Genomic DNA, 23,276 nt, shown 5'->3' with positions numbered 1-23,276 from the left:
TGTATGTATGGCTTGGAGGGTGGTTTTACCATTTTCTATATGTATCTGAGGGTCCATACCCATTGTATGGGATATAGTACTCATGCCCCGGTGTGTGTGTGTGTGTGTGTGTGTGTGCGAGAGTGAGTGTGGCATGCCGTTAGCTAACTTTCTTTCTCTATACTTTGGCTTGGGCTCCGCTTCGCTTTTCCCATTTCGGCTCTGTTTCCTTTTTTCTCTGTATTTCTTTTTTTTTTTTTTAATATTCACAATTGCCATTTTGGTAGTTTTCCTCCTCTGAGGGTGTGTGTGTGTGTGTGTGAGCATGTCTGTGTGTGACATTATTATTATTACGAGCAGTTTTCGGTTGCCTGGCTTGTTCAACTTATTTATGCGCCTGGCCCTCCCTTAAGCGGATCCGTATCCGTATCCGTAGCCCGTACCCATGTCCCGCTCTTGACGGCGGGTCGTAAATTTGCGGCCCCTTATGCGCACGCACTTAAATACAATCATAATAATAATTGAAACAATTTACAAATTAAAAAGCCACAAATCTTGCCACCAAAAAAAAAAAAACTTGACAATACAATTAGAAGCGAAGAAGCCCAGGAAGGTGGCCTGGCGCAAATCAACAAATCTAAATTTATCAATAAGCGAGTGTGTACTTTAAATGCTGCTCTTTTATGCGGCTCTTAAATGAACAATGTACGCAATTGAGGTCGCATCCACGGGGAGGCAATTGGAATATAATATCTTAATGCATTAATGGGGTCTTATGTCTTTTATTAATAAATTATTACTCTGTGTATTTTGGCTTGCAGCGCCCACAAATTGCACGTTTCCGGCCCGATGGGAGGGCTCCTGGTTCCTGTCCGGCTATCAACAATCCATACACATCAAGGGCTCACAGTTCAGCTATCGCGGCAGGTGTGCGGCCTCCGATGGTAACAAATATCTGATTGTCGACGAGTAAGTACCACCACTTTTCCTTATCCTGCGAGGCCAGCCAACAATATGTATATGCTAACATCTCAACCCGATACTCGCGACCCATAACCTTTTTTTTTACATTTTGTTTTCTGGCAGAGGCTGTGGAAAATGAGATGTTCTGGTTTACATTTGCCACACACATCTCTTTATATATGTATATATATTCTTTTAAGACGCTTTCTTTAGTCGAAGAGTGCCTATAATTGAATAAGTTTTCATTTCTGACTGAGGAAAAGGTGTGTGTGTGTTCGGTAAACTGTGTTAAGGTAAGGCGGAGGACCCTCCGCATGAGCGGCAAAATGCAGCACTAACCTCATTAAAAAGGAGCCAGCTCAGCACAGTGGGATGAGTGGTGGTAAAGTGGTATGGAGTGGAGTGGAAGGACTGAGACAACAGCGAAGGGTGAGCCATGTCGAAGGAGACGCGGAGACACACTCACCCGTATATAGTTATAGTACACGGAGATAAACTATAGTCAGTTACAGTCTTTCGTAAATTTCTATGCATCTTTTAATAAAAGAATAGGATAAACCCTTAAATCGTTAAAGGATTTCAAACCTATTATGTCATAATAACCTATCCTAAAGAGTTTTTGGAAACTTAATTATATCTAGGCAATTTTCTTAACTTACGGATTAGTCTTAGCTTCATTTTAACAATAAAGAGGTTATCTGATAATTTTAGCTCAGCACTAGAAACCTCTATCATGCTAATTTTTGAACACATTTTTTAACTTCCGGTTACAACTAACCTTCACTATATATAAAGAAAAGTCTGTTAAGAAGACTGTTAGCTTGATAAATTTTACTGCTAAGAATAACCTATGGTTAGTAACATTTTTAGAGTTTTTATAATCAATAAAAGTAGTTTTAGTAATAGGCCTTAAATCTACATTTATCTCCCTAGTAAGTATCTAGTTTTTTTTTCTGTGTACCAATGCACTCTTACACAAGCAGTCAAACCTGTCGTCAACGTTATCGCTGTTGTTGATGTTGCGCGGCCTGCCAGCTGCTGTTCCTCCTCCTGCTCCAGCTCCTGCTGCTCATCTTCCACCTCCACCTCCTCCTCCGACTGCTGCTGCTGCTGTTTCTTAACTTTTGCCTTTGAAACTGGTTTTGTTTGCCGCACTGGTCCGCCATGTCCTCCATCCTCTCCTTTCACATGGAGGGGCGCCACCTTAGAGGCGGCGCGGCGCGTTGCTCGTAATTCGGATGTTTGACAAGAGCGAGTCATGTACTGAGACAAAAAAGCAGTCATCTTATCTGTCCATCTATCTATATGTCCCCATCACCCCCCGAATATCGCCCGATAGATATATCCGTGTATGTGTTTGTGTTGTAAATGCTAATACTACTACTGGGGCTACAAAAGCCTAAAACTAAATCAAACTCCTACGTATTTTCCACGTATTGTATTTTTAATTTAGAAAACTGCCTTTTGCATACTCTCTGTTATTTTTTGTACCTTACTTAGCAACAGTGTTTGATGCTGTTTCCTTATGCTTTTTTTCATTTCAAACGATACGAAACGAAAGCCAAAGAAATTTAAAGAATATTGCTTTTTGTTCTACGACTACTTTTCCAGCCATTCCCTTTGAGCTTGGGTCTGGCGTTTTTCCTTTTTTCTTTGTTTTCCTTTCGTATGAATGTATTTTCTTTTTGGTCGTAAAGAGCAATGAGAGAAACAATTAAAACCCTTTTAAGCTGCTTCTCTTAATGCGAAAAAAGAGTAGTAAAAAGAACCCACAAAATAAAAATAAAACAAAAGGGATGCTAAACATTGAGTTACCCACGTGAAGTTTATATTTTTGAATTTTTGCGTTTTGCCATGTTTATGCTTATAAATATTTAATAAACATATGAATAATCCTATACGTAAGCTAAGTTTTTCCGTTGTAGCTGAAATGTGAAAATGTTTCCTTTTTTGATTTTTTCGCTGCTTTTCCTTACTCTCCATAAATATTATTGGACGTTTTTTGCTCTGCGATGCCAAAGGCGAAGGCGGGGACTCAGCTCGTATTTAATCCTGAGCCTGATCCGCCCTCTCCTCTGGCTTCCTATTCCATATTCGTTATGTACCAATTTTTGTCGTATACCAATAATAAATATCGTAAACATATCGAGTCCCCCTTTACTATCTATACAAACTAAGAAATTAACAGAACCCCCTACATCTAGCCTGATATCACCATGATAACAAAAAAAAAAAAATAAAAATCAAAACAAAAAACCAAAATGAAACTATTTATTTTGATATTTTATCTACTTATATATACAAATAAATATGTATTCCAAATATTTTTACATCACTTTTCAACAACATATATATATATATTTTGTGAGTTTCTTGCGTTCTTAAGTGTACGTCCTTTGAGTTCTTTTCGATGATCATTTAATTACTCAAACTCGAAATAAAACATCAACCTAGTAATCGCTTTTCAATCGAAACTATAACATATATTACTACTATATACATCGTGGCCAAACTCAAACTGGTTCGAGTCCCTTCAGGACCTTTTCAACTTTGATTTTGTGCCCTGTTCTGGGATCATTTTTATGCCAGAGTAAATCGAAAATTCCTTCAAATAGGCCAAGGGGTTGCGCCCTCAGTGTGTGTTCCTCCTTGTTTGCACCCGGTATATAGTATATATACATAAGATATTTCGTTTCGTTCCGTTCACACACACAAAATACACACGGAGGTGGGTCCTTCTGAATGCTTGGCCCAAAGTCTTAGCCCTAGTTACCATCCGTTTTATTTGTCGATTGCCGCCAAGAAACCCAAAAAACAAGCCAAAAAACACAACCCCACCACCGAACCAAAAAACCAAAAAAAAAAGGAAATAAGAAAAAAATTGAAATTCCAAACAGAAAAACATGAATATTGCCATACCATTATTACTCGTAACATATTTACAAGCTACTATACCCAAATACCAAATACCAAAAATACAAAACTTTTCGTTGCAACCCAAAAACTTTTTTAGGAAAGGATGTCATCGTTGCCTGGTTATCTATGAGAAGCATAAAAATGTGCTCCAATATAAAGAAAGTGAGTGCGAAGGTGATAGTATGTATATGCATCAGTCGAACCCATCTGCACTGGCGATGCGTAGCTCTAATAAACAAAGTGATCATAGGGGGGGAGCTCATCCCAATACGAACGGGCATTCAAGACTATCTTCATCGGATCAGTACATAATGAGATCCAATGACGATATGAATGATTGTAAGCATTAACTTTATATTTTTCTCTATATCTCTATCCTATCTATCTCTCTCTCTAAAATAAGTTATAAGCAAAAAAAAAAACCAAAAAAAAAAAGCAAGCAAACTAAAAATGATAAATACAAAGACTCTATCTCCTAACTCGCTATCTCAAAATACCAGTTATCTGTATGATTTTCGAACCTATTATTATTGTTATTATTACATATATTTCGAAATGCTCCCTTAGTTAACCAACATGACTAACCTAACCTTATCATTTAAGCGCTATTTTCATTTCACTCAAAACGAGAATACAAAAGTTTTTCGTTCCGTCCAAAATGATCAACTGAAAAGCAAAGATGAAGAAACACGTTTTAATCTTTTTTGAAAAAATATATAAAATATAAAAAACACACACGAAACAAACGCAGGTTTTTGATTAGTAATTATTTCGGTACTTTACTCTAAGTTCTTACATCTCTTTGGTTTTATTCGAACTTTATTTCAGTTTGTTTCAGTTCTTGTATGATTTTCAATGCAATCTTTTGTTAATTATACAAAAAACAAAAAAAAAGAAACGAAACCAAACCAAACCAAACCAAACTTGTAAATAGTCTCAAACAACAATTACTCTGCATACGAAATGAATAAAAAAATAAATCTACTTTATTTACGTTTGTCATGGCAAGGGTCCTCTCTCTACCTCTCTCTCTGTATATCTCGAAACTCACCTCACTTTAATCAAGCAATCAACCAAGCAAATCAATCAATCAATCAAGCAATAACCACTCAATCTATCAATCAACAAGAAGTACATATCTAACCGCAAAAAATATATATATAATCGAATAGAAAACCGATAACAATAATCAAAATATCAACTGTATATTTCCCCCTAAATACAAAACAACACACGTTGCAAATAATCCTGCAAAAAGGTTACAACTTAAACTACTCGTACCACCCACCACCACTATTAATATTACCTAATACCTAACGTTAGTGTCAATCCAATTAAGTCACTTAGTTGCGATTTTCAAGCGTATTAGCGGATTAGCAGATTAACCCGTCCCAACAGAGCAACCAATTAAAGCCAAACTGAAACTGAAACCGAAAATCGAGGGCCACAGCAAGTGCATAGGTCTAGTCGCTAGAAAGAAAATCAATTTCCCGGCCTTTTTTAATTCTAATTCTAATTCAAATTCAAATTCTAACTGAAATAAAGGCAAATCCCCCATCCAATCGAATCGAAAGGAAGAGAAAAAGTAAAACAGGAAAGTAGAGCTGGTAAAGCATCGATGTTGATCGATTTAAAATCGATTCTTTGCGGAAACTTGCGATTCTTTGCCAGCTCTTCAGGAAACTATAACCAGTTTTAGTTACCAACTTTTCGTTTATCTCTTTTTCAGTTTGGTTTCCTCTTTGGTTCTGTGCATTCTTTTCATTTTACCTTAACTGTAAATAATTAAAAAACAAATCGAAAAACAAATTGTGTAAATATATAAAAAGTTACAATAAACGAAACAAAAACGAGACATGAGACTGCAAAAAAACAAAACAATAATAATAACGAATTGTTTGTTCCATATATATTTTTTATTACGAAACAATTACATATATCTAAATATATAGCTATATATATTTGCAAACTCTATTCAATATTTATATATGATATGTATATTTTCCTTACTTCAACATTTTCAACAACAACAACAGCAACAAGAACTCTCCAAAAAACCAACTAAAAAACCGAAAACCAAAACCCAAGCTAAAGCTAAAACTAAAGCTAAAACTAAAACTACAAATCAATTTGGAGCAATTCAAAGTTAAAACACGTGTGTGTGTGTGTGTAAAGAGTGTGTGTTGTTTGCCATGGTTGATTCAAATATCGAGAGATGAATAATAACAAACACTGAAGAACACCGAGGTGTTTGCACACACACATGAGAAATTTGATTGGATTTTGGTTTTGAAATTTGCATATTTGAAGTTTTTTTTTTCGTAAATTTTTGAACAGCCGCAGCTAAATACATAAGTTCTTGTACAGTTCGTTTCGCGTTTGTTCCCATTTGTATAGTTCGTTCTGCATAGCAAACAACAAAAAAACCGACAACCAAACCCCAAATGAGCACCCACACACTTTTGTATTTACAAAACAAACTTGTATTTAGTTGCGACCCAGAGATGCGACCCATCCACTCATCTGTAAATAAATCTCTCACCTCCAATCATGACAAAATAACCCAAAGACCAACAACACACACCGGACAGAGGTACGAGTATTGTAAAGTCTTGAACCAGTTTTCCCCCGATTTCCCCAGGCCCATTCAAATCTCTGACGGCAGACGCGGCGGGCACCACACTGGGATATATGGTTATGTACATATAACCATGGGATAAAGCCAGTGGATTCTATTTCCAATAAGTTCTAGTACATACTTTCAAGAGCAGCCGTAGAATTATTGCCCAAGTTTGTTCCTACTTTTTTTATGTTTTGTATTTTACACTTTATCGGGTTTCACATTCACAGCCCACTTTGGCCCATGATTTATTTATAGGTCGGAGGGGGCGCAGGGCGGAGTAAATGAAAATGGAAATTGGAAACTTGACACCGAGCAGCGAGTACGAAGTGCCAAAGCATTTTCCCCCCAATTGTCTCGCAGGGATCCAAACTTATTTGTGTCGATTTTATACTTCTCTGAATGTATAAACCGCTCGCAAAAACACATTCTATTCGGATCCATAATTCGCTCCTAATTGCTTTAATCCGCTTAGTTCTTAATCAGGTAGCGAGCCTCCTCCAGGGCTCCGACGGCACCTAATTACCACCAGTGGAAATAGCCAAGTGAGGGGCCGCAATTAAGACTTTGAATGGATGAAATATATAGGATATAGAACGCTCGGTGCACATAATGCAGCAGCAGTCAGTAAGTACCAACACCCAAACGACCCTCGACCTTCTTACATACTCACTTCAGTGCTCAGTCATGGCAACGGAATCCGGAATCCGTCCGGACACGCATAGAAATGTAAATTCATTATTTATTATTTGTTTGCCTCAATAGAAATCAAATTAGTTTAAGTGGCGAGCTCTCTTGGCCCACAGCGCAGTCAGACAGTTGGCCTCGCCAGTTTGAAAAACGCCAGTCCTGGGCTCAGCCACGCCCACCCGTCTCCAGCTCCTGCTCTGGCTCCTGCTCCTGCTTCAGCTCCTGCTCCTGCTCCGGCTTCAGCTCCTCCTTTGGCTTCACAATTTGATATTTTCCACTTGATATTTCCGAGCTTCAGTCCGACTGAGTGTCTGACTGTTTGACTGGCTGTCTTGGCCGTCTCACAGTGTTGCTTCTGGCTGGCTGTCTGCCTTCCCTCTTTTTCCTTGATTTGATTTTGTTTAAATATTAAACGAGAGTTTTAGGTCTCATTTATAATTCAAGAGCCTTCAGGGCCGTAAAACTGATGGCGGGGGCGGGGCTGAGTTCGTTTTGATTAGCAGACCGTAAAACAATGGTATCAATAGTACAATGGAATTGCGTGCGTGTGTGCATGTTCTTTATTAAATCATTATTTGTTTAGATTGTCACACAAGCACACACACACGGCACACACTCAGGGCACACACAGAAAACACAATAGAGCACAACCTACTCGTACAAGATTTAATTTCAGTTTTTGGATAAAAGAGCAAACCCTCCCGGCACTGAAAATGCCGAGTAAGAGCTCATCCATCACAAATAGTAGTAGCAATTTTAATGCGCTTTAAATTGAGATTTTCAGCAACGGCATAATAAAGTTGCTTTCAATTACGATACTTTCATTTCAGTCATTTTTATGGCCCACACACACAGCACACACACAGTGTGCACACACGAACAATGGCAGTGGCAGTGGCAATGGCGAATGGCAGGCAGTAATTGGACTTAGACAGTCGACAGTTTCAATTACTGAAAACTTGTACACATATGGGATTAGCAGGGGAAAAGCCTTGTTAATTGGTCTACAGCTAATGTAGTGTCGTTTTCACTCGTGTCGGGCATCAAAGGATATGCAAGGATATTCCTCCCGCACACACACTCACACACATTAGGCCACAATGATAGGATCTTTTGTTTTAGGGATTAAAAAAAAAGGCAATTCAAACTTTATAGGATAAGGAATGGCAACATAAATCTTATGTATCAATTATTTAATCAGATTATTAATTGAAATTGTGTTATTATCTAAAAATATTAAATTGTACATCAAATTTGTTATATTTATGTATGTAAGAGTACATAAATTACTGAATTCTTATACAAATCAATGTTGTGTGTATAATCGATTGGTGATACAACTAATCGAAACCCATAAATTGTTTATTTAAACAAAATACTTGATATAATAAATCTAACTCTATGATTTATAAAGAGGAAAAGAAACAACTGCTTCAGATATTCAAATATTCACTTACTTGAAAATACCCCAAATTATAGGAAATATAATTCATATATTTTAAAATTAATTTTGATAAAATTAATCCTCTCTGCAATGTCCTTGAGTGTGTGCCGAAAGTGTAAAGTGTGTGCAAACGAGCTGCCAATCAAATGAACGAACGACTCCTGCCGCCGGACACTATTCCTGAATCCTCCGATTCATTGGCATCAATGATAATCCTTTTGCGAAGTATCAAAAGCTATTGCCTACTTTGGGGCGTTTGCTAACTACCATTTAAATTGCATTCTCGAGTAGAAACTATACACAGTTCTAGTACCAAGTATCACTGGCCAGTCGAGTATCCTCCTTAATTATGTTTACAGCTTTTTTTCTATTTAATTTAAGCCAGAGCTAGAGCACTTTTAGCCAGGTATTTTGTGCAGCGCTTGACGGGCCGCCAGTCAGAATTTGCATACCAATTTTCACTACCAGAAGCAACCACTTCCACTTCACTTTGCAAAAAAAAAAAAAAGCCAAGGATATACAAAAAATATACCCTAGGCCGGAGTGATGGGCACTCAATGAAGGCCAGGTCGGAGCGTTTTAATTGCAGCACAGCGCAGTGTAGGCGGTAAATAAAAATAATTAAAATAATTAAGCAAAACTACGACGGCATTCGAGCACTCACCTTTTTTTTTCTCGAGGGGTTGCCCTCTTCTTGAGTTCTCTCGGTTATTTTTTTGTGAAAATATTTTCATCGTTAATTTTTCGCAGACCCTGCCATGTTTTTCGGGGATTTTTATTATGAGTTTATCTGGTTATTTTATTTTTTGCTGTTGTCGGGGGCCCTCATTTCCTCCAGTTGGCGCCTCGCACACTCGCATTCTTTTCGCCCTCATAATTTCCTTGATATTATTTGGTGTTATAACATAACGCGGGACATGCTTTGGCCAATTTCGGAACAAGCATATTTAAATTTAATCAAATGTCGGTAAAAATGTTTGCCATGCCAAGCCAAAAGGAGGTGGAAAAAAGGACGAAAAAGGGACGAGGATGGGGAGGAGTAGGTGGAAAAAAATCATCATCAACAATAACAACACGCACACACATAACAGGGCATTGCCATTCCATTGTGGGTGTAAGTGGGTGTGGATCTGAGTATGAGAATGAGTATAGGTATGAGTATGGGCGTGGGTGTGGACTCGGGTGTGTGCGTGTGTTTTGGGTGTTTCTGGTGGAAAGTTGTGCGAGCTTCAACCTGTGCGACTGGGTAATTTGTTAGCCAAAAACCAGGAGGAGGCGGCGGCACAGGAACCCAGCCTAGTCCGACACCGACTTTTATTTTATTTTATATAGTTTTTGGCATTTCCATGCGCCCACTGGTTGTACCGTTTTCTCCTTTTTCCGCCTTTTTTTCGCATCGGTTTTTCCCCCCTGCGTGAGCTGGTACAGTTTTCGCAGCATGTATATATGTATTTGTCGGGGCATAAAAACTTATTTACCTAGGGACACCCGGGAACAGAGCCGGATTCCGATTCCGGGGCAATTCCATGGCGTCGGGCATCGGGCGCCCGGGGTGTCAACCAATTTCGAGTGCTTTTTTCCCCGGGTCCTGGCCGGTGTGTGTGTGTGTGTTTGCTGTTGCCAATTGTTGTTTTTTCTACCTTACATATACATACAAATATATATATATATATAAACAAATATATATGTATATATATTTTCACATTGCCATTTTCATTTCAATTCATTTCATTTATTTATGCAATATTTTATGTGCTCATTCATTTTTTGCCCGTTTTGGTTGTCGTCGTGCCCGTTTGTTCTATTAATTTGTTGTCGCTCCGGCACCGGCACCGGCACCGGCACCGGCACCGGCACCGGCTCCTGCTCCTTGCTCCTGGCATGTCCTGGATTCTATTCAGTCTGTGTTCCATTTTGGCCCGGTTATTTGCCATCCGTCGCGGTTCCATTGTCAATTTCGTGGATACACGTCCATCTATATAGTATATATTATAGATGAGAATAGAGTATTGTATATATTATATGGGCATAAAGTCGTGCCATAAACCCCATTCGTCTTAATTTGTATGCCTTGTATTTGTTACGGTTTACGGTTAGGTTCTGTGTTTTGTTGATACTTGATTATTATTATTTTTATGCTCTGCTCACTTAGCTGGCTTTGTCCCAGGTCCCGTGTCTCGTGGCTCCCGTGTCCTGGTCGCGTGTCTGCCGTGTCTCTCCGTCCCCATGTTTGCCGCAGGATTATTGGGGAGTGCGTAGAGAGCTGCATTAAGTAGATTTTACCTGGTTAAACAATAAATACTCACTCGTAGCCGCCACATAAAGTAATCATCATCATGAGCAGCAGGAGAGGCACCTACATATGACGCTTAGAACCACCACAATTGTTTAATGGTTAATACTTATGAACAAAAATGACAAAATCACACACAACGCTGTAAATAAAGGTCCAATTATTCCATATATTCTCTTGTACAGATATTTAATTGTGTTTGTTTGTTGGTACATACATACTTACATACATATTTACTACCGATTGATTTCGATTTTCCGTTTACTTTCTGAGATACTGTTCGTTGTCACCAATTGAGACGCTTTGACTTTTGTTTTTTGAATATTATATATAACTCTTTGTATTTGTACATGATTATGATTATTAATGTTTATAATTAATCCACTGCTAACAAAAATCATCATCAACTTTGTACAGTAAAACCATGAGCGAGCGAAAAAAAAACAAAAAATAAATTAAAAACAAAAGAATTAACCCAAAAATAAATCTAGAGCTTCGGCTCCGGACGAAGCTGAACGTAGGATTTCCAAGATTTGGTAGCGGTGCATGAAGATATGTACATAAACACACACTTGTAATATATGAACATCCCTAACCTACCTATAAGTTTTTTGCCATTGTTTTATCCTTAAACTTGAAACCTTCAATATTGACTGTGATCCGAGCGAACGGTTTGTAAATCTCTCCTCCTTTTTATGGTTAATAATCACCTCTTTTCGGAATCATAATAATAATAATAATAATTCTTTGCCTTGTTTTTATATCCTAATCAGATCTCAAGTCTACCAAAGCTCTTGGAAATCGTACAACCCCAATGCCCATTCCATTTCAAAAAGAATGCCTTTCAAATTTCGTTTTCAAAAACGGTCTGTTTGAGTTTCTTCAGTTGTCCGATCCCCTCCAGAAATGCACCCAAAAACCACCGCCACCGCACCCCATCATATATCCATCCCGCCACAAGAATCCCCACCACTTCCTCTCGCTTTTGATTTCTGTTTTCGCTTTAGTGATAAAAAATAATAATAAAAAAAGGATTTAAAATACAGGAAAATTCATTTGAAGCCTATGAAAGCGAATTCGAGACACATTTTTGTATAGAACGCCATGCGCTCATTACCTTTACTTACTCTCTGTCATACTTTGTTTTCTAATTCAATTTCGTGAATGTCAAAAACAGAAAGGATTTCAGCTAAATTTTGTGCTCCTTTATGCACATGCCAATGAGAAAAAACGAAGCACAATAATAAAAAAAAGAAATGAAAATGAAAAAGTGATATATATTTAGCAACAAATATATATTGTATATATATACAGCTTTGTGTATATGATGATGAAATGTTGGGATGGGCTGCCCGGTGACCGCTAGTATAATTGTCTCTCATTTATCAATTACTTATTGTACTTTCTTCTTACTACATTCTACCTAACCTAACAACCTACTACTTACTACTTTACCTACTACTTACCCTACTACTTACTACTATTCGTACTACTATTTGCTCTATGGGTTCACCATTATTCTGTGTTGTTCTATCTCTCTTCCTTTCCCGTGTGTGTCCGTGTTTGTGTCCTTTTCGTTGGTATCCTTTGTCTGTTCAGTTTCTTTTTGAGTTCTTTAATTAGTTTTTATTCAGTGTTTCGGTTATAAGTACGTACCTCCCCCCCCAAAAAAAATAAAAAAAAATACCCACATGTGTGTAATTTAATTAATGTAATTTTAACATGAAACTCAACAATTTCTGCTCTCTCGGTTACTCATAAGTTACAATTGTGTCGTTTGTTCGTTCGTTAGTTCGTTGGTTGAATATCCTTCGTTCCTTTTTCGGTGTGTTCCTTCTAGCTCTCTGTGTGTGTCTCTCTCATTTATCATTGTGTTGTGCGTGTGTGTTAGAATGTTTTGGGCCACTCTACTACTACTGTAATTTAGCCCGGCTATCTAATATAACTCTGCGCTTAACGGTCCCTGCGACCTAAAAAAAAAAAACAAAAATAAAAAACCAAAAACCCAAACCGAATACCGAAAAAAAAACCAACTGCAAAAGTATTATAATTTATTTTCCATTTTTTTCCCTTTCGGTTATTTTTCCATGTCTGTGATGTGTCGTTTTTTGCCTTGTCATGATATACTCCTATATATGCTACAAACGCTTCTCCGTAGTATTTGACCATTACACACTCACACACACTCAACACTCCCCTTCCCCCCTTCAAACACAACACAGGACACACGACACTCAAACGCTCACGTAATGCCACGCCCACCACAACACCACCTTTTGTTTTGTGCCTTGTATAACTCATAAAGTGTAGTTGCTACTTAATTACAATCATTACTCAAAAGCGCCACAAGGCCGGGTTCCACACACACACATGTGTGTGTGTATATCCTGCATATCCTTGTTGGCTTTTTACATCAAACACCAAACACACTCGCCTACATAATTGGTATTACTTTTTCTTTACCAATAATTTATACCTCTTTTTGCGATTACTACACTGCGTGTGCCTGTTTTTTGAGTTATCCTTGCTGAGTAGCCTTTGCTGTATTGCTAAAGAAACAAACTGAAACCGAAACAGTTCAATTTGTTGAAAAAGAATTGTTAAACAAAAACCAAATACGTTTGTTGTGTGCCTTTTTTAGCTGTAAACATTTTTGTAATGTTGAGAACCATGCCTGAATGTGTTTTTATGTATATATTATACCATATCTGTTTCTGTTGGCCTATATGCCAATATGAAATGGATTTTAGTTACAAATTAAACTTTTAACAAAAACTCTACAACTTTAACCAGTAGCCTTACAAAAAAAAGAAACGAAAAAAGAGAGGACCCTTTACCAAAAAAAAAGAAAAAAAGAAACGAATATATGTGCCACATAACACATATAACTCTCGCGTTTGCCATAAAAAAAAAAACAGAAACCACCAAATACCCAATTTATTCATCATGAGTAAATGTTTGTTATTATTTTTTAGTTAAGTTCAAATGTTATATGCTTGCTCTAGCAACAAATACCTTATATACGGCCCCTGCCCGGGCACTAAAATTATTTTACAACCGTAACTACCCCTGTTTTTCCCCAAACCATAACCCCTGAACCCCTGAACCCATTCCCAATCCATTCCAAACCCCCTTTCCTGTGCTTCTGCTCGAAGAGCCGGAAGAACAAGATGAACCAAGTGTGTGTTTTTTGCTTTTCGGTTCTTTATTTTCGAACGTGTCGTGCCTTTCAGTTAAGTTTAAAACACAAAAGTTGGGCACAAGGAAATGCCACTGAACAGAAAAAAAAAAAATGAAAAACTCTTGTCTTTAAGTTATTTCTGTGAACGTCATAAGTCTTTGGTTTGTTCTTCCTTACCGCCTTCAGTTTGTTTGCCTTTCTTTTGATTTTTTATTTGTTGTACTCCTGTTTTTCTTGTATTTTTTTGTTCTGGAACTTACATACTTATCTTACTTATGTATTGTACTTACCGCTGCTTTTTACACATTTCCACAGAAATTGTTGTTGTTTCTGCTGCAGTCAGTGGTGCCGCACTTGAAGCTGGAAGCTCTGCTGCTCTGCTACTCTGGGGCCGTGACCGCAGCAACTTGCAACACGCAACAGAGTCGGCGACATTGCTGCTGATTTAAAGCTCCATTTCGTCATTTATTTGCGCAATTTTCTCCACGGACCATCAGCAACAGCGCGGCCACTTAATTAAACAAATTTCTGTGCAATTTAAATGGCATGCTTGGGCGATGGCCCTGGGATGGATGAAGAATTCCCAGCCAAGTCAGAGGCAGCTTCCAGTGCGGCACTCACTGAACCGAAATACGAAAAGAAACAAAAAATATATACATTTTTTGGAAATTCCTAGACCTTTTGTAGATTTGGTTTTTCCTTTCAACCTTGTAATACCTTACGTTAATGTGTTGCTACTACTATATTTACTATTCCCACTTAACCTTAACTACTTTCTACTACTAAATACTGCTACTACTACCCACTAACACCAACACTACTACTACTACTATTACTACTACTATGTACTATTCCTACTACTTTTTCCTACTTCTATGTGTTCTGTGTTCCTCCTACAACAAAGACAACATCATTTGCGATTTGCATTAATTGAATTTTTATTTGTGCTTTTAAAATAATCATGTCCCCCAGACTTTTGCAAGGGCCGTGAGACTTTACAGAATCTCTGCGACCAAATCCCGGGCGATGCCCTGCTCTATTCGCTATTCCGGGAGAGCGCCGAGCCGGTCAAGTGTCCGCTGAAGGGTGAGTGTTGCATGCAACGAACTTGGAGTGCAGTTCAGGGACCCAGGACCCAGGACCCAGGACCCAGGACCCAGGACCCAGGAGCCAGGAGCCAGGAATCTTACTCATCTATGTACATCCTGTTCCCATTGCAGGACCCTTCATCTTCACGTATAATCGTGGCCATGGGGAGTGCAAGTCGCCGGTGTCCAACATTGAGAGCTGCACGGAGGAGAGTCGCCTCCTTTTGAGCTTCCAGGCCTGTCCCGATGTCCAGGGCACCGAGAGTACGGGTAAGTCTCGCCAAGTGACAATGACTCATCATCATCGCTCCTTGCTGGAGCTGAAGGCGAACATCCTACCTAACTTCCGTTCTTCCTTCCGTTCGCCCTTCGTGCGCCAGTCGAGGAGCTGACATGCCTGGCGACCTGGAAGGATGGCAACTCACGCTATTTGGTGGGCCTGGTCTCGCACCATCATGCCATTTCGAACGAGGAGCGCTATCGCTGCTTTGTCTACGAGAAAATCTCCTCGCTTATGGGTAAGCAGCAGCAGCCAAGCCGGGCCAAGCCAGCCCTCGGGCAAACAGGATGAAACTTTTGTTTGAGTCCTAATACCCATGCACATTCGTAACCTTTGCAGGCGGCCCCAGCGTTCTCAGCTCGAAGGATGCCGAATATAACCTGGCCCAATCCGGCGACGCCACTTGCAATGGCTTAGACAGTGCCGAGGTAAGCATTTTCTACAAAGCCCCAATTCAACACACAGAAGCCCCTTCCCCCCAAGCCCGATTACCCATTCCCCAAGCCCGATTCTTGACTACTCCCTCCCCTGTGTTCACCTGTCATTTTCACTTAATTGCACTCAGAAGAAAAATGTTTGCCCAATAATTGTTGTTAAAATCAGGCAAGCGTTTTTTAGCATCTCTGCTCAAGATGGTAAAAAGTTTACAAGTTCTTGGCCAGCTTCATCGTGCTCTTCGATCTAAAGGGTCATGTTCGTTATTTTTTTTAACCCAACTCTTGTTCTTTAAGTCTGGGTAGATTTTTGTGCGGTGAAAATCCTGAAGATGAAGGAAAAACAGAGCGACGTTTAGACTACTTGCACCCAAGTTTAATCGAGCCATGTCAGTCTGTCTGTGTCAGCGCAAAATAAGTTTCTTGGTATAAACCTACACAAACTGAATCCCTTCTCAGAGGTTTTAGCCTTTTGCTGGCTGAAATTATCTACCTACCGCGTTATCTTATGGTCTCAAAATGCGATTATATGGCTTTAAAAAAGAAAGTTTAATCCTTAAAAACATATATTAGGCTTAGCGATGGAGTATTTCCTTACCAATTCAAATATTTATATATCCTTCATGTTACCTATACTTTTTGAATAGTTTTTCCTAACTGTATTCATCCTGCCTAGAGGCATCCCAAATTCCAAACTTGAAATCGAACTAACCAACTCCTTTTTGCATAGGTTGGCTCACGTATAATGTCACTGCGAAAACCGCCAGTAGCCGAGCGTTGCAACTTCCCGGCCTGGTTCAAAGGTCCACGCCACTGGCATGCCCTCATGGGCAATGCCGTCTACAATTATCATTCCAAGTGAGTAGCAAATAGGCCTGCGGCCTGAGGTTGTCACTCAACTCAAACTGAACGATTGACATTCGACGATTCTTTTGCAGCGACGGGTCCGTGCACATTATTAAGCCCAACGGCTATATGGAGACACGTGCGCTGTGCGAGCAGATAAATAAACAGACCTCGACCGAAATGATGGCCGTGGTGCACTACACGACCGGGTGGTAAGTGACCCTAAAATTGAAAAGCTCCCCGTTTCCCACTCCAATTCAATGTTCGCTCCATTTCGCACCCCGCAGCCAATCGGGATTCATGTGCATGATGTTCTACCGCCGGGACACGTTCGTCATCGAGATACAGACGGGCAAGCCGGCCATTCGCCTGGAGGATGCCTGTGCACCGGATCACTTTGACATTAATAAGATGCCCTACATTACCTTGCTGGGTAAGGATGCTGGCAGTCACTGCACTCCACTCTGTGTCATATTAAGCCTTTGTTTTATTACGCTTTTTAGCAAGCAATCCCGACCTAGCCATGTGTCCAATGGAGGGCATCTATACGCTGCGCGGCGCCATCGGGCCGCCGTATCTGGCCACGCGCCACAAGCGCAATCACAACGGCAAGTCCCATTTGGGCCACGGACATCATCACCACGAGAGTGCTGACTCGGGCAGTTTCGGTCATAAAGGGTACGTCAGTGACATGGCCGCCGTTTACCTCTGGCATTTGTCAATCTATTTCCGTGGTTTCAGGCACAGTTCGCTGAGTTTCCGGAATGCGGAGCGAATGGAACGGGGCTCGTGGCATGCCAATACTCGAGGCCTCCCTGTTCGCAGCCGACGCAATGCGCCCAAGGATCCGCAAGAGGAGGAACAGCAGCAGCAAGCCTTGGTCCTGGAAAAGACCAATAGCAGTGATACGAGCGTGGGCTTTGTGGCCGCACGGAATCGACGGGATGTACCCGGCTGTGTGCCCAACTACAATGCCCAGCGCCAGCTCTGGATAGGATGTACCGCAGAGAACTTGATCGACGTTAGTCCGCTGTGCAGCGTGGACGGAGAAGAGGGTATGTAGCTCTATCTTTAATTTTAACTTATAGTTAACCCTTGGCTTACTCTTGCAGAATACTCCTGTCATGGGTCCTGGAGCGAAAACAGCACTTTCTACGTGATCGCTCGCCACAAGGGTAGCAAGCATGGTGTGTGTCTCACCTACCGACCCACGGAGGGCACATCTGCCAAGCTAGTTGTAGGTGACGCCTGCTATCGGGGCACACAGAAGCCACCCGAGCATCACCTGGTGGCCAACCTTTCCGTTTTGGGTAAGTCTAACCTAGGACTCTTTATGTCAAGGCAATCTAACTTAATGATTACTTCTTTCTTTAGGCAAATGTGGTGAGACTGGCTCGAGTGCCGCCCAGACTCATCGACTGGTCGATGGGCTGCTCCTATTGGCGATAATGGCCACATGGCTACACCTGCACAGCTGAGGGGCGACGGTCAGGAAGTACAACAGCTCCGGATAGGCAGATAGACGAGCGTGACAAGCCAAAGCGCAATCACTAATTCCCGAAAGAAACCAAATCCCATTATGATCATGTATACAAGACACATCACAAGACTTATTGTATATTTCGTGTAGTATGTGTAAGGCGTAATCGAAACTCTTCGCAAGGGTTTGGCTGTATATAATGTATTGTTTTTTTCTTATTAATGCTACACACTTTTGTTTAGTTCTAAGTGCTTTAAAAATAAACAAGATTCGATATAAATTAAGACGAGCAGAGGCAGGAGCCCACACAATATGGAAAATGGTTTGCAATACAGCCTTAGATCAGCGCTATTTGTATTAGGCCTAGTAAAACGCGTCTATTACTAAAAATAGCGCAACTATTAATGCAAATATGCAGCAAATGCTATTTATTTATAGTACGATTACCCATTAAGCAGCATCGAAAGCATAAAAAAAGCAAAGCAGAAGAAGAAAGACATCAGAACTATACGAATACAAGCTAAAAGCTTTTTCGTTTTGTTTTCTTTTGAAATCATCTTGTAGTGTGTATTATGTATATCATTTCAAAAATGTTTCCTAAGAATCACAGGACGAAAACAACAGTTTAAACTACATATATATATATATACATATATATAGAAATACGAAGCGCGATTTGTATTCGAACGGTGGTTCGTTTTCGCGATTTCGCTTTCAAAATGTACAAACAGCAAAGGGCCGAGAGCGTCTCGGCCATACGATAATTATTAAGCTGTTATGGCAGCAAATCCCTACATATTTGGCATAAATATACAATATATTTTTATGTACAAACGACGCAAAGCAGTACATACATTCATACGAGTATATACATACTTACATATAATGAATAACGTTTTGCATAGGATCGCATTGGTTTCATAATACATAATTAATACCTTGCAAAGTACGCATATACTGTATGATTCATTATAATAATTATACATACATACAGATATATATGCTGACAACCATACCATATATAGACAAGTAAGGAACTGTGAGGAATTCGAGCAACTTTGATAAGTAGAGGCACACACCACTTTCATAATCAATCAACTAACTGCGTAAGACACAACCAACCAACAACTCACTCACAACTCAACCAAACGAATGAATAAATGAATGACAGAGGACGGTGTCGGATCAGCAGCGAAGGATGCTAAAATAATTAGAGTGTTTAAGACAATTAAGCGGTGATATAGGTCTAGAATAAACAACAACTGTGTGCAAGTCTCTTATGAAAGCACAACCAACTGCACGAGCAGTGGAATATATAGCATCAACATTGCTACAGTGTGAATGAGGAATTAATGATGATCAAGTGTGTATCCAAAGGATTTCAAAAACTAGCATTTTTCTCTCGAAGTACATAGTAGGAACCCAAGGAAGCATTTTTGCCTGAAATTCCACAAAACATAAGCGAACGAATAGCGACGATTATCGAGTAACAATTAATTAAGGAGTAACGAGAGAAAGACAGAGAGACGACCCCCTTCAAGGCAACTAGTCAAAATTTATGAAGCGTAACTTTGAGTTCCATGTAAATAGCGAATGTAATGCGAATTGAGCGAACGAATCGTTGGCGCCCCGGTGTGTATACATATGTAACTAATTGCTAGTTAGCTAAAGGACGAAAGGATTGTGACTAGGAAACCGACGACTCGGGCAGGACGCACACGAACATGCACGGTGGGCGTACCGAATAGTAGGGGTTACTTTCTAAGGACTATGTATAACATTCTGCAAACACTTATATAGAAATACGATGATAATGAATTATAAACTTGGGCAGCAGGCAGGCGGAGATTGGCAGGCAGACATCATCCCATAGGACACACACTAGGCAACATGGCCGTAACCGGAACTGAAACCAAATCGGAACCGGAACCGGATATGGCATTAGCAGAAGCACTCCATATCGTGGTGGGCCAGACAAATCAGCAAATCGTTATGTACAAAATGTACAATTATGATCGGACAGGCGGATTAGCAGCAGCTGTGCTTCAGCATTTTTTTGAGTGTACCTCCTCTCTCTAAATAAGCATTTCCATTTGTTGTCAGCTTTAAAAAAAAACGTAAATACGAGCATATTATATAATATTACGAAAGCATTTTAAAGAATAAAATCCGAATGTCACGCACGACGAATCAAACGACAAATATCGAATAATGCCTATGTACTTCAAGTCAAGGGACAAGTTCAAAACCCAATGCCTATCCTCCAGCCAGCACTCGATATCCGTTTGGTAGCCGCTTTGCTGGTTTATTTTGCAATTGTTAAACTGAGACACTCCAGAAACCCATCTCCAGTCTCCCTCCATCCCACACTTCAACTTCTCCCGATTTCTGATGCAGCTCCAGATCCAGCCTTAGTTGTCTTCTTGTGTCATTTTCAAGAACCTTAGCTATGTTATCGATGTTCCAAAAACGGTCTCCACACAAAATGTATTCGAAATGTTTCTAAAAACGGCTAAGAAATTAAACGAAAAATAAAAACAAAAAACAAACAACATAACAAATCCAAACCAAAACATAACATAACATAACAACCATATTTTTGTAAATAGATGAAGCTACGCTTGAATTTTTATCCAATTTTTGTGTATGGCCAATTGCAGTCGACCGACTCATACATATGTGTGATGGGCGGCCAGGCCCAAATTGTGGGCGTGGCTGCTCCATCTGAGTGTGAACGCTAAGCATTAGAGATATAAGCGATTTTTATATTCAAAGCGATTTTATAAATCATTTTAATTGTCTATTTTAAATGAGTGCAGCGAGGAAAGCGAAACAAATTAAAGAAAATCAATGATATGCCGTCGATTTAGTTCATGTGTGTGAAGAAAAATGTATGCAATTTTCGTCAATAATTGAATGTTTTGAATACTGTGTTCTAACCTTGTTTGGATTTGTTTTTTTTTTTAAGCTAATATAAATACAAATACAAACTAATAAGAAATATATATAATTAATGTGTTTTAATCTGAACAATTAGTTTTAATTGGGCATTTTTTTCAGTTGATCATGGTTGCATTGGCTTTACTTTCTTAATACCAAAGTATAATTTTTATGACTGCTTATTTTATTGATTAAAAATTTGAGCTTGCTTTATTGCTTTAAGATACATATATTTTAGTTTGACATAAGGAAATTAACTGATTCGGGCGTCGTTACTAAGTTAAAATTCCTTGATCTTTGCCGGTTTAGATTTGTTAACATCTTATTCCATTTGTATTTACTCGTCGTTCTGTTTTTGTCTAGGGTACTTCTGAACCTAAATATTGGGTGTGCTTATCCAATATTTAGATGACATATGTTGTACTACAAACCTTTAAGCTTTGTCTTTCCAAAATTAAAAATCAGTATGAATACAGTAGTTACTAAAACATTAACATTTATTGAGCTTCTAAAATGCAATTCAAACTTCTTATAAAATATAATTACATGATTAATATAAACATGATGACAATCCTTTAACAGAAAAAAGAAAACATGACTTAATCCTACTTTAATTTCAATCTTTTAAAAGTTTGATCGAAAGCTTTTCCTCAGTGTAGTTGCATATTCCATGGGTAGTTGCATCCTTCACCGGAAAACTTACATCCATTAAGTGTGTGGCAACGTCATCATTGCTGTTCTGATCATTGTGTGTTGATTTCAGTATCCTTACACGAAAGTTTCTTACAGGCAGAGTGCTAAAGAAAGTTGAAAATATAGATTCTTTAAACGGTAGTAAAACTACAAAAATATTCGTTTATTTTTTATAACTTTCAAAAGATGAATTAAACGGTAGTAAAACTACAAAAATATTCGTTTATTTTTTATAACTTTCAAAAGATGAAATTGTATCTTGACATCCTTCTAGGAACCTCTGGAGTAGAGGCAGTGACATCCTTCTGGCTAGATTGGTTACATCCTTCTTTAAATAGGTGTGGCAATGTCTTCTTGGTTTCGTGGGTTTTTATTGAAATTTTTTCTCTTTGTTCAAACATTTGGTGGGTGAGGTTATTTTTAGGGTTTTTGAATTTAATATATTTTATTTCGATATATTAATTTAAAATATATTTCAGAGATAAAGAGCATCAGTAACCTCACCCGAAAATCTGATGCTTTCAATGTTCGTACGATGGGATTGGAAAAGGGTTTGAAACTTTGAGAAACTATGGGACAGCGGTTTTAGCAAATCAACTTGAAATGTAAATTCCGCAGTATTAAACAATATCAACGAATTAAAAAACAATATAACTTTAAATAAAAAAATAAGTATGCACACTATAATTAAAAGATGAATAAACAATTTATTTGTATTTAAATGTGATTATTCACTATGCAATAGTTTCGTGCTCATAAATATTCATACAAAATTACTGACACCCGCATCCATACATAAATAACTCAAGCATTTCGTAAAACTATATCTAGAATAATTCCAGCCAGATATAGAACAACCAGGAAAGTTCAATATTAAAGGATACAGAAGAAGAGAAGAGGGACGCATCTTTATATTAAAATTGAAAAGGGGGGAATGTGCCAATCCAGGCCAAACAATCAGTATTTCCATATAATAAAAATGTTTCCCGTTAAGATTCAATAATGATATGTTATCTTTTGTTACAGCTGCCGATTTGTAGTGATAGATAGTTATATATATGTCGATCTATATCCAAACTTATCTGATGCATGTACATATATAGGAATGTATATATTATAGTTTTATTTTGCAGAGCCGGACTAGGTGAGTTTCTCATACATTTATTTTTTTAAAGGTGGTGGTTATCCCAAGTATTTTTTCCAATTGTCAATATAGGTTTGATTAGATTAGGTTTGATAGCATTGTGGTTCTAATTTGATTTGGTTTTAGATTATTCTCTTAGTCACACTGAAGTCCAAAGTGTAGAAGGAATAGCAGCAATTTAAAATGTTACCAGAAAACCCAGTGAAGTGCCATAATAAGTGTAGGTGTCCAATTTCTACAGGAAGGATTTACGACACAGGGGATTTTTAATGTATTCCAAGATGC

At 38.8% G+C, this 23,276-nt stretch overlaps 1 protein-coding gene and 2 long non-coding RNA genes across 6 annotated transcripts in view; 1 reads left to right on the top strand and 2 right to left on the bottom strand.

The window, feature by feature from the left end:
- The window catches only part of aus (argus), a 33,897-nt gene extending 12,678 nt beyond the window's left edge, over window positions 1-21,219 (top strand). Inside the window, exons 3-15 of one of the 4 annotated variants that reach the window (XM_020958569.2) lie at window positions 801-948; window positions 3,956-4,020; window positions 15,059-15,172; window positions 15,307-15,444; window positions 15,555-15,692; window positions 15,794-15,882; window positions 16,619-16,746; window positions 16,827-16,946; window positions 17,022-17,167; window positions 17,238-17,412; window positions 17,476-17,789; window positions 17,847-18,044; window positions 18,109-21,219. In XM_020958569.2, coding sequence (XP_020814228.2) covers window positions 801-948; window positions 3,956-4,020; window positions 15,059-15,172; window positions 15,307-15,444; window positions 15,555-15,692; window positions 15,794-15,882; window positions 16,619-16,746; window positions 16,827-16,946; window positions 17,022-17,167; window positions 17,238-17,412; window positions 17,476-17,789; window positions 17,847-18,044; window positions 18,109-18,212 — 1,877 coding nt within the window. In that variant the 3' untranslated portion in view covers window positions 18,213-21,219. Of the gene's footprint in view, window positions 1-800; window positions 949-3,955; window positions 4,200-15,051; window positions 15,173-15,306; window positions 15,445-15,554; window positions 15,693-15,793; window positions 15,883-16,618; window positions 16,747-16,826; window positions 16,947-17,021; window positions 17,168-17,237; window positions 17,413-17,475; window positions 17,790-17,846; window positions 18,045-18,108 lie in introns of all 4 variants that reach the window. The other 3 variants (XM_086831914.1, XM_086831913.1, XM_086831912.1) reach the window with 3 other exon arrangements.
- Window positions 10,473-10,875, bottom strand: LOC147643898 (uncharacterized). Its single transcript, XR_015271437.1, has 2 exons — window positions 10,761-10,875; window positions 10,473-10,587 (listed from the first exon to the last, which is right to left on the bottom strand). It is a non-coding gene; the product is annotated as an uncharacterized LOC147643898 (long non-coding RNA).
- On the bottom strand, window positions 11,174-14,414 carry LOC147643897 (uncharacterized). Its single transcript, XR_015271436.1, has 2 exons — window positions 14,377-14,414; window positions 11,174-11,312 (listed from the first exon to the last, which is right to left on the bottom strand). It is a non-coding gene; the product is annotated as an uncharacterized LOC147643897 (long non-coding RNA).
- Window positions 21,220-23,276: the final 2,057 nt, after the last annotated feature.

This window comes from Drosophila serrata, unplaced genomic scaffold (assembly GCF_035046125.1).
Source record: "Drosophila serrata isolate PLE 108 unplaced genomic scaffold, ASM3504612v1 contig_241, whole genome shotgun sequence".
Taxonomy (NCBI): domain Eukaryota; kingdom Metazoa; phylum Arthropoda; class Insecta; order Diptera; family Drosophilidae; genus Drosophila; species Drosophila serrata.
Note: the sequence above shows the minus strand (reverse complement) of the source record. Positions and strands in the feature narration are given on the sequence as shown.